Consider the following 12,281-nt stretch of genomic DNA (forward strand, 5'->3'; position numbering starts at 1 on the left):
ATGCAGAGCATCAAGAAATAAAATTATGTTTTAGTTTCAGATAATTCTTCTGTCTTCCTAGGGTGTGTCAAACAGTTCGTCGTAACGAACTGTAGTAAGGAGCGAACAGGCTCAATAGTAACCGAAACTCTAAAAAATGAAATTTTGATACCAATTGTTACATCAAAAGAATGACATTTTAATGCTAATTTTAAATATATAAGTTTCATTAAGATTAGTCTTACCCATCAAAAGTTACGAGCCTGAGAAAATTTGCCTCATTTTAGAAAATAGGGGGAAACACCCCCTAAAAGTCATACGATCTTAACGAAAATCACACCATCAGATTCAGCGTATTAGAGAACCTTATGGTAGAAGTTTCAAGCCCCTATCTACAAAAATGTGGAATTTCGCATTTTTTGCCAGAAGACAAATCACGGATGCGTGTTTATTTGTTTTTTTGTTTTTTTTTCAGGGGTGATCGTATCGACTCAGTGGTCCTAGAATGTCACGAAAGGGCTCATTCTAAAGGAAATTAAAAGTTCTAGTGCCCTTTTTAAGTGACCAAAAAAATTGGAGGGCACCTAGGCCCCGTCCCAAGCTCATTTTTTCACCAAAGTCACCGGATCAAAATTCTGGAATAGCCATTTTATTCACCATAGTCGAAAAACCCAACAACTATGTCTTTGGGAACGACTTACTCCCCCGCAGTCCCCGAGGGGCTGCAAGTTACAAACTTTGACCTGTGTTTACATATAGTAATGGTTACTGGGAAGTGTACAGACGTTTTCAGGGGGATTTTTTGGTTTGGGGGGATATTTGAGGGGGGAGGGTTACCGGGGAGGTTCTTTCCATGGAGGAACTTCTCATGGGGGAAGAGACTTTCAATGGAAGGGGCGCAGGATTTTCTAGCATTATTAAAAAAAACAATGAAAAAATAAATATGAATAGTTTTTTCTACTGAAAGTGAGAAGCAGCATTAAAACTTAAAACGAACAGAAATTATTACGCATATGAGGGGTTTATCTCCTCGTAACACCTCAATATTTACGCTAAAGTATTTTTAGTAATTTCAACTATTTATTCTACGGCCTTTGTGATTCAGGGGTCATTCTTAAGGAGTTGGGGCAAAATTTAAACTCTAATGTAAAGAGCGAGGTATCGACGAGGGGCGAGTCCCCTCATATACGCAATAAAAACATACGAATATAGAAATTCGCTACGTAATTTAATTCGTAAGTTACATATATTTTTTACTTATGAAAACGTTCGTAAAAAATTATAAGTTATAGTTGCCTTTTCAAGTAATCAAAAAATTGGAGGGCAACTAGGCCTCCTCCCTCGCTCCTTTTTTCTCAAAATCTTCCGATTAAAACTATGAAAAGCCATTTAGCCCCAAAAAATTAATATGCAAATTTCGTTTTAATTGTTTATATGCGGAGAGCCAAGATCAAACCATGCATAAATTCAAAAACGTCCAGAAATTAAACAAAAAAACAAGTTTTTTTAAATGAAAGTAAGGAGCGACATTAAAACTTAAAACGAACAAAAGTTACTCCGTATTTGAAAGGGGCTTTTCCTCCGCAACCCCCCGCTCTTTACGCTAAAGTTTTTTACTGTTTTAAAATGTAGAGTTAAGAAAAAGAGTCAAACTTTAGCGTAAAGAGCGGGGCGTTGCGGAGGAAAAGCCCCTTTCAAATACGGAGTAATTTCTGTTCGTTTTAAGTTTTAATGTCACTCCTTACTTTCATTCAAAAAAACTTTTTTTTTTGTTTAATTAAAGAAAGGTCCAGGATTCTTATTGCCTTCCAAAGGTGAAGCCGTGAAAGAAACAGGAGAGCTGTGACCAGTTTATGACCACAGATATGGTCAGTACACTAATATAGATTAACCCATGGTTACAATAGACTATATTTCCATGAGTCCACAGAGTAGCTTATGGCAGAAACTAGAGCATTACTGATCTTTTTTGAAAGATAAGATTTACGAGGGCAAAGGGAAAACCCGTGATAGAAACTAGACAGCAGTGACCATTTTATGGCCACGGGCCATTTTACATACTATACCACTTTACCACTATACCGCTGTTACCACTTTATGGTCACAGCTGTGGTCATTAGACTCATATTGATTGACGCATGGATAAAATAAACTGTGTTTTTTAAAGATAAGACTTACGAGTTCAATAGGACAACCCATGGCAGAAAGTAGAGACCTTCGATGGTTTAATGGTCACGGCTAGGGAGAAAGATAAGAGTTATGAGTTCACTGGGAAACTTGTGGCAGAAACTATTGAGCTTTAATCTTTTTATACAATATAGACGTCGATTGGCTCCTTGGGTAACTTGTGGAAGAAACTATTGAGCTTTAATCTTTTTATACAATATAGACGTCGATTGGCTGCTTGTGTAACTTGTGGAAGAAACTATTGAGCTTTAATCTTTTTATACAATATAGACGTCGATTGGCTCCTTGGGTAACTTGTGGAAGAAACTATTGAGCTTTAATCTTTTTATACAATATAGACGTCGATTGGCTCCTTGGGTAACTTGTGGAAGAAACTATTGAGCTTTAATCTTTTTATTCAATATAGACGTCGATTGGCTCCTTGGGTAACTTGTGGAAGAAACTATTGAGCTTTAATCTTTTTATACAATATAGACGTCGATTGGCTCCTTGGGTAACTTGTGGAAGAAACTATTGAGCTTTAATCTTTTTATACAATATAGACGTCGATTGGCTCCTTGGGTAACTTGTGGCAGAAACTATTGAGCTTTAATCTTTTTATACAATATAGACGTCGATTGGCTCCTTGGGTAACTTGTGGCAGAAACTATTGAGCTTTAATCTTTTTATACAATATAGACGTCGATTGGCTCCTTGGGTAACTTGTGGAAGAAACTATTGAGCTTTAATCTTTTTATACAATATAGACGTCGATTGGCTCCTTGGGTAACTTGTGGAAGAAACTATTGAGCTTTAATCTTTTTATACAATATAGACGTCGATTGGCTCCTTGGGTAACTTGTGGAAGAAACTATTGAGCTTTAATCTTTTTATACAATATAGACGTCGATTGGCTCCTTGGGTAACTTGTGGAAGAAACTATTGAGCTTTAATCTTTTTATACAATATAGACGTCGATTGGCTCCTTGGGTAACTTTTGGAAGAAACTATTGAGCTTTAATCTTTTTATACAATATAGACGTCGATTGGCTCCTTGGGTAACTTGTGGAAGAAACTATTGAGCTTTAATCTTTTTATACAATATAGACGTCGATTGGCTCCTTGGGTAACTTGTGGAAGAAACTATTGAGCTTTAATCTTTTTATACAATATAGACGTCGATTGGCTCTTTGGGTAACTTGTGGAAGAAACTATTGAGCTTTAATCTTTTTATACAATATAGACGTCGATTGGCTCCTTGGGTAACTTGTGGAAGAAACTATTGAGCTTTAATCTTTTTATACAATATAGACGTCGATTGGCTCCTTGGGTAACTTGTGGAAGAAACTATTGAGCTTTAATCTTTTTATACAATATAGACGTCGATTGGCTCCTTGGGTAACTTGTGGAAGAAACTATTGAGCTTTAATCTTTTTATACAATATAGACGTCGATTGGCTCCTTGGGTAACTTGTGGAAGAAACTATTGAGCTTTAATATTTTTATACAATATAGACGTCGATTGGCTCCTTGGGTAACTTGTGGAAGAAACTATTGAGCTTTAATCTTTTTATACAATATAGACGTCGATTGGCTCCTTGGGTAACTTGTGGAAGAAACTATTGAGCTTTAATCTTTTTATACAATATAGACGTCGATTGGCTCCTTGGGTAACTTGTGGAAGAAACTATTGAGCTTTAATCTTTTTATACAATATAGACGTCGATTGGCTCCTTGGGTAACTTGTGGAAGAAACTATTGAGCTTTAATCTTTTTATACAATATAGACGTCGATTGGCTCCTTGGGTAACTTGTGGAAGAAACTATTGAGCTTTAATCTTTTTATACAATATAGACGTCGATTGGCTCCTTGGGTAACTTGTGGAAGAAACTATTGAGCTTTAATCTTTTTATACAATATAGACGTCGATTGGCTCCTTGGGTAACTTGTGGCAGAAACTATTGAGCTGTAATCTTTTTATACAATATAGACGTCGATTGGCTCCTTGGGTAACTTGTGGAAGAAACTATTGAGCTTTAATCTTTTTATACAATATAGACGTCGATTGGCTCCTTGGGTAACTTGTGGAAGAAACTATTGAGCTTTAATCTTTTTATACAATATAGACGTCGATTGGCTCCTTGGGTAACTTGTGGAAGAAACTATTGAGCTTTAATCTTTTTATACAATATAGACGTCGATTGGCTCCTTGGGTAACTTGTGGAAGAAACTATTGAGCTTTAATCTTTTTATACAATATAGACGTCGATTGGCTCCTTGGGTAACTTGTGGAAGAAACTATTGAGCTTTAATCTTTTTATACAATATAGACGTCGATTGGCTCCTTGGGTAACTTGTGGAAGAAACTATTGAGCTTTAATCTTTTTATACAATATAGACGTCGATTGGCTCCTTGGGTAACTTGTGGAAGAAACTATTGAGCTTTAATCTTTTTATACAATATAGACGTCGATTGGCTCCTTGGGTAACTTGTGGAAGAAACTATTGAGCTTTAATCTTTTTATACAATATAGACGTCGATTGGCTCCTTGGGTAACTTGTGGAAGAAACTATTGAGCTTTAATGTTTTTATACAATATAGACGTCGATTGGCTCCTTGGGTAACTTGTGGAAGAAACTATTGAGCTTTAATCTTTTTATACAATATAGACGTCGATTGGCTCCTTGGGTAACTTGTGGAAGAAACTATTGAGCTTTAATCTTTGTATACAATATTGACGTCGATTGGCTCCTTGGGTAACTTGTGGAAGAAACTATTGAGCTTTAATCTTTTTATACAATATAGACGTCGATTGGCTCCTTGGGTAACTTGTGGAAGAAACTAGAGCATTATTGAGCTTTTTCGAAAGACAAGATTTACGAGTCCAAAGGGAAACCCTTGACAGGAACTAGAGAGCTGTGACCATTTTATGGCCACGGGTATGGTCAGTAGACTTATATAGATTTACCCATGGTTACAATAGATTATAATTTCCATGAGTCCATAGGGTAACTTGTGGCAGAAACTAAAGAATTACTGAGCTTTCTGAAAGATATGATTTGCGAGTCCAAAATGGAACCTGTGGCAGAAACTAGAGAGCTGTGATGATTTTATGGTCACGGCTATGGAGAAAGATAAGAGTCATGAGTCCACTGGGAAACCTATGGTAGAAACGTTGAGCTTTAACCTTTTTATAGAGTATAGACGTCGACTGGCTCCTTGTTACCCATGGAAACAACCGCTATTACACATTTAATAACAACAAGAATTTATTACTTTTTTAAAAACATAAAATTTAGTAGAGGAGAAAAGTATCAGTGATAAAATGAGCAATAATGCAAAACAAATATAAATATGCCCAACTTCAAAGGATTGTAATAACAACAATAAACTACAAATAATCCTAAGCATCGAGGACATCAACATTAGAAATATTTTTATGCTCCCTCATATAAACATTTTTTTTTACTTTTTTGAAAATTCATACCTGAATTTTTTTTTCCTACCTGAAAACAGAATTTTTTCGAAAATGTTCTTTGCTTTCTGTAAGGAGTTCAGAAAGGCCATGGAGAGGAGCCAAGGAACATACACTAATCATTACTGTTATAGAGATTCTGCAAAAGATTTCGGAAAAAATATCCAAATTTCTACCTGAATATTGTTATATCATTAATAAAACAAACTTATTGCGTAATCTGACAGTTCAGGAAAGTATGTACCCATGCTCCTCCCGCCCACTTACTACTGAAATAATGTTGAGCACCAAGCACATCAATATAAGTAATTTTGTATGCTCCCTTGATCCGTATAAATTCTTTTCATGCCTGAAAGTCCCAATTTTTCGGGAATTTTTTGTTGGTTGTTCCAAGATTATGAACTTACTAGAATAGTACCATGTTTTCATCGATTTGACCGAGTTGAATTATGAAAAAAGTAAGCAAACAAGTCAGCGAAACTACGTGGTTAAATTTGACAACATTTTTCCATCCTTAAATATTCAAGTGTAAAGAATTAATAAAGTGTGGCCATAGTATTAATAATATGTGGTCAGTGTGGCCATATTGAATCATGAAGACAAGTAAGCAAAACTATGTATTTAAATTTGACAAGAGTTTTCATCCTTAAACATTCAAATATCAATCATTAATAAAGCCTGGCCATAGCATTAATTTAGTATGGTCAGAGGGGCCATGTTGAATCCTGAAAAGAAGTAAGCAAAACTATGTAGTTAACTTTGACAACACTTTTCATCCTTAAATATTCAAATACCACGCGTTAATAAAGTGTTTAACTGGATGACCGGCCCCCTACCGTCCATCGCTCTTCCTGGCCGAAGGGCCCAGAAACGGATATCAACACCTCCGGTAGGAACGGTAAATTCTAATGTCATATCCTGTAACTTACCTTTAGGGAGATTGCCTGGCCTGAGAATCCTTATTACTGGCCTGAGAATCCTTATTACAGTAGTTTTGTTTGTTTTTGATCTGCAATGAATAAATTCATCTGCAATGACGAGGAAAAACATAAAAAGAACCAGTGACTTAGCCCAATAAAAACTAAAAATTTAGAGCAATAGAAAAAAAAATTGGCTAATATTTTGAACCAACTGTAAAGATGTCTTAACTAGACATAAAAAAAAAAAAAAAAAAAAAAAAAAAAAAAAAAAAAAAAAAAAAAAAAAAAAAAAAAAAAAAAAAAAACAAAGCATACATGCAAATTAATCAGAACCTGCCTGAAAATCTTGTAGGAAATGCAAAAATGTGTCAACAATTTTTATGTCAAAACTTTTCCAACAAACGGTATTAACAATTTAATTTCTTTTACCTTTTGTGAATTCTGATCAATTTGTGATTTTTTATCACGTGGAATGTTCAAAGTGTATGAAAAAGCTTTTAGACAAGAAAATTTCTTCCTTATCTCAGGATATTATCCTTACAGTCATATGCTAGTTAACAAAATTTGGTAAAAAATGAAACAAATATGGTAGACTAATTAAACAAATATGGGATACAAATTAAACAAATATGGTAAAGAAATTAAACAAATGTGGGTCACTATCAATTTTTGATTCTGGTGTCTCTTTAGTTTTTCTTATTCCAAAAAGGTATGGTTAGCTGTGAGTTGTAGTCCAATGAAAAATCTGGCCATAAGCATAATACTTTGTCAGTTTATTACTGAATTATTTCATTATCTTTTTTTCTCACTTTCAAAGGACGCACAGTCGCTACTAAAAGAGAGGGCTGGATACCTACGTTCGCGTCATTCGCAGTTCATCCTGCCCTTCAGTTATTGGCCGGAAATCAAAATGAGAACTGGTAACAGTATTTACGAAGTCAGAAGCTACACATTGAAGCCTGGGACCATGATTGAGTGGGGAAATAATTGGGCAAGAGCTATTAATTTTAGAAGAGAGAATGAAGAAGCATTTGCTGGATTTTTTTCGCAAGTCGGAAGGCTTTATCAAGTGCATCATTTTTGGAGTAAGTGATTTATTTTTTCAGATGCACTTCCTCATGAAAAAAGGAGATTATTCCTAAGACCATCAAGGCAAAAATATTAAATTTAATATTAAAAAAAAAGATAACTGTCCAATCGTTTATAACCCTAACCAAAGCGATAAAGATAGTAAGTTACTTAATAATATTACGTTCACAATAACACGTTTTTATGCAGTCATAACTGGAAGAATCAAATCATAGTTTTTCTTTTTTAAAGATAAAATAAGACCAAAGTAAAACAAATATACTTCACTTTTTTAAACTGACGGGGGAATGGATTAAAAAATGTCCACAAGAACAGGTGAATGTTGTGAGAAATATAAATAAACGCGGCCAAATAAAAAAAACTTGGAATATCTGGTAAAATGTTCCTCTAACAGTGACGTTAACCCGCGAAAATGTAGGGGAGGTTGGTTGTGGGTATTGTTTGGGTGGTTGCTTAATAAAAATATTAAGTCACGCCCAATAGCCTTGCACAGCATTTTCGATTTTCAGTAGAAAAAGACTACACAGATTGAAATAAAATTTGGTGGTTTCATTCTGCATTTGCAAACATGTGTACTTATCTCAGCCACTATCTAAATAGCCTTAGTTGTGAAAGGAAATTTTCCAATAGCCTTGCACCTCGCCTTGAAAACCAACAGACGGTCAAGTTCACCTAAGCTTTCAATGGCAGCAACATCGAGGACTACCAAGACAAAATATTAAGTCACGCCCAATAGACCTGCACCGCATTTTCGATTTTCGGTAGAAAAAGACTATTATTCCAAAGACTATCAAGACAAAAATATTAATTTAACATTAAAATTAAATTAAAATTCAACGTCTAAACCTTTACAAACCTCTATTTGGAGATTCTTGTTAAATTTCTTTAATTTGAGATTTACAGTAAGCCAGTTTTTTGTTCCTAGTTGGAGTCTTCTAATGAAGGAAAAGAATCTTGAATATGCCTTCCCTTTTTCTGCTCTTTTCCTTTTCAGGGATTTTTTTTAAGGAGGGTATGCAAATCTAGTCTCTTTGAAGTACTGTATTGGCAATCAAACTTAATCCAACAATCTAATTTAACTGCTATTTTATGACATATGATGTCCAATTTGGCTAGTCATGATCTTTTCCAAGTTAGGAGAATATTCCAAAGACTACCACAACAAAAATAGCAAGTCACGCCCAATAGCTTTTTGGAGCATCAAAGCATTTTTTTTTCGGCTAAGGTGCGCCTTCAGGTCGATTTGCCAACTGCTTTACCGGCCATCCGTAACCGCAAAAATCGTCTAGGGCCGTCACATAGATAAGTAAAATAGGAATTTCATGGTAGCTGAGATCTATAAAAAGTATTCCTCATCGTTTTCGTTTTGTCGTTGCTCAGATCTTATTTCTGGAGTCGTCTTATTCCATTGCGGCAATCCTGTTCTCCAATATACAGTTTGTTCTCCTTGAGACAATATTGCTTTGTTAATCACAGCTAGAAATCGTGGGTTACAGTTGCTGCAATCCCTTTGCCGGGGTTTGTCACTGGACCTTTTGTTAACTTTAAGCCAATATGCCACTAAAGTAAATATTTCCCTTTCCCCTGACTTAGAAATATGTTTGAACTTAGTTTGGAGCTCTCCCTCAACAGGAAAGCAAAAAATAAAAAAGAAGGTGCAAAACGTACAACCGAACTAAGATTATGTATCTGTAGCAAAGAAATGCCAAGAAAAGCTGTTTTTTTTTGTAGTGTCTCTTTTGGGTAATGTGTACAAGATAGGATGCAAAGAATGCTGGATTCTACTTTTGATTTATAAAATCATATAACTTTATGCAACGTTTTTTGCAACTGAAATTAGAATCCAAGCGTCACCTAGAAATATCACTTGGAAATAAAGGTTCATGTTACCTTTTTGACGTTTCTTCAATCAATTGAATTCCATTGAATTTTAATGCTTTTGCGACAAACTTTGTTGGAAATAAATTAATCTCTGCGTTTTGGCACTTATTTGTTTCAAGGAATAAGGGAGTATATGGGCGATTTGGGAAAGAGCTAAATTCAGCAAATAGAAAAATAAAGAAAAGAGTAGCACTAAGCCATTTGAAGGAATGAAGGTTCAATAAAATTCATTTCGCTAAATCTGATGGTGTGATTCTCATTAAAATTATTTGACTTTAAGGGGTTTCCCCCCTTTTTTTCAAAAATAAAGCACATTTTCTGAGGCTTGTAACCTTTGATAGGTAAGACTAAACTTAATGTAACTTATATGTTTGAAATCAGCATAAAAATCAGATTTTTGATACATCTATTGGTATCAAAATTCTGTTTTCTAGAGCTTCGGTTACTATTGAGCCGGGTCGCTCCTTACTTACAGCTCGTTACTACGAACTGTTTGGTCAGAAGATGCAGCCAGACGGAATAATGGTAAGATATTGTATCAACAGGTTAAGAAAACTTAGAGGCAGTGGTCGGTCTAGACTTGTCCCAGTTAAATGTAGGCATATAGAAAGATGGACACTACATTTTGAGAATGTGTTGAACTATAATAAGGCTGTAGGAAATCATATGGAAATCATGACTATTTTTTACAATTTTAAAGTGAAAGGTAAGTTATTTAGCAAAAAGAAGCTTTGGTCAGTACTAAAAGGATTAAAACATAACAAGGCCCCAGGTGTTGTATGTGTATGTATTGGATTAAGGACTATTCTTTTCTACTAAAGTTCTTGCGTTGGCCTAAAGTGTGTCGTTATAGCTGGGTCCAAACTCTGGATTTTGAAGCCATTTTGAAGGAATGAAGGTTCAATAAAATTTATTTCCCTTCCCCAATTTAATTAAATAGTTTTCCCCATGGACAGGTCCTGCTGAAAAAGACGCCCTCATGTTTTTATAATTTTTACAGAAGAACGATTAAATAATATTGATTAAATAATGAATTTGTGTATTGATTTATTTATTAAATTTATAAATCAAATTAGGTATTGAATTAATTGAATGTCAAATTTTTGAATATAAAGCATAAAATTGAAATAATTTGAATTTAATGTTCAGGTATCAATAAATGTTTAATTTTGAGTTAAATACACTAAATGATTTTGGCAAATAAAATAGGTTTTGTTTCAAGCTTTTCGCCAAATAGTTGTTTTTTCCTGGACAAATCCGTAAAAATCTTGTGTATATTGAGCATTATAGTGGAAATATCTACAGTAAATACAAATAAATTAGTTAGCAGGTGCATACAAAGATAGGCTTTACCTTCAGCACATGCTCCCTCCCAAAAAACAATTTAGCATTTAACGTTTTTTAGAGATCACTTGCTTTTTATGTCTTAGAGCTTGAATCCAATTCCCTCAGATTGACGAGACCCTCCCTAGTTAAGTACTGTATACATCCATGTGAAGATAGCCTTTCAGCTAAATCCATACCCTAGAAATTTATCTCATAGTCTATAAAACCTGAACAATGTATGGGGAAGTATTTGACAAAATGAATTTTTCAGTGATGAGGATTTTTCCTGAATTCTAATTTGAAGATTAGATATTAGCAGCAGGGCTTTTATGTCTCATAATAGGGGGGGGGGCTCATAATCTTATATTTCATATAAAATAAAAGGAACTTAACGTTAGATGTCTGAAATACTAGGGTAAGGGGGTTGCCGCTCCCCCCCCCCTGCCTAGGCATGAAACCGGTTCTGTTTGATAATATCCAAAAGTTAAATTTCTTCCTCTAAATCATTAACAGAGGAATTCGAGATAATTCAACATTATGGATGTTCTAACTCTTCTTATGAGGGTTCTTCTTCCTATTCTTGCAACAGGACCAGGCGTTTTTCTGCGTCATCTGACGTTTGAAATAATACTGACGTTTGACATTCTGACGTTTGACGAATGACGTTTGAGATAACTCAACAGTATGGCAAAGGTAAAGGACACGGCATTAGACTTTACAGTCCCTACCGGCGGTGCTGATCTCCGTTTCTTGGCCCTTCAGCCAGGAAGTGCTATGGGGGGTTGGGGGCCAGCCATCCTGTGCTTTCACACACCCTTCCTGTTTACCTTCCCCAGATTTCTCCAGGTACCCATTTAGAGCTGGGTCGACTCTGGCTAAGCTTACAAAGTCACGCCACTGACCCCCGTCCCAACTGAAGAATTGGGTACACTGGGATTTGAACCCGCGTCCTCTCAGACAAAGGATCCCGAATCCAGCGCACCAACCAAATCGGCCAGGACGGCTTAAAAAAATGTGCAATTAATGTTTCCCTGGCAGTGACTGGGATTGAACCTCGCATCCTGAAATTGGAATGAGCAAACATATCCACATGACCACTCCCAGGGTTGACCACTCCCATGACCATATCCTGGGACCACTCTCCAGTGGTCCCAGGACCACTCAACAGTATGGACAAGTAACAACATGCCTAGTTCCTGGAGTGTGGTTTTTAATCGTTTTCCCCTTTCGTTTCACTGTCTTAATTTCTATTTACGGTAATATTATATCCTTTATCTCCATTTTGTAATCATATTTATTTACTAGTTGTATAAATACTATATCTTTATAAAACCAGTATTTTTGGCTATCGGCATTATTTTTTGTCCTGTATTTCCTTTCTTAGTTTTACCAGTGATTTAATACTTAGATAACTTCGAAGACCACACTGCCTTTCCATGACGA

At 35.4% G+C, this 12,281-nt stretch overlaps 1 protein-coding gene across 1 annotated transcript in view; it reads left to right on the top strand.

Moving 5' to 3' along the window:
- LOC136025676 (protein NipSnap-like) overlaps window positions 1-12,281 on the top strand; it is a 32,655-nt gene that overhangs the window by 14,783 nt on the left and 5,591 nt on the right. Inside the window, exon 3 of the mRNA XM_065701653.1 lies at window positions 7,233-7,627. Within this exon, the coding sequence (XP_065557725.1) occupies window positions 7,233-7,627 (395 nt within the window). The remainder of the gene's footprint in view (window positions 1-7,232; window positions 7,628-12,281) is intronic.

This window comes from Artemia franciscana, chromosome 4 (assembly GCF_032884065.1).
Source record: "Artemia franciscana chromosome 4, ASM3288406v1, whole genome shotgun sequence".
Taxonomy (NCBI): Eukaryota; Metazoa; Arthropoda; class Branchiopoda; order Anostraca; family Artemiidae; genus Artemia; species Artemia franciscana.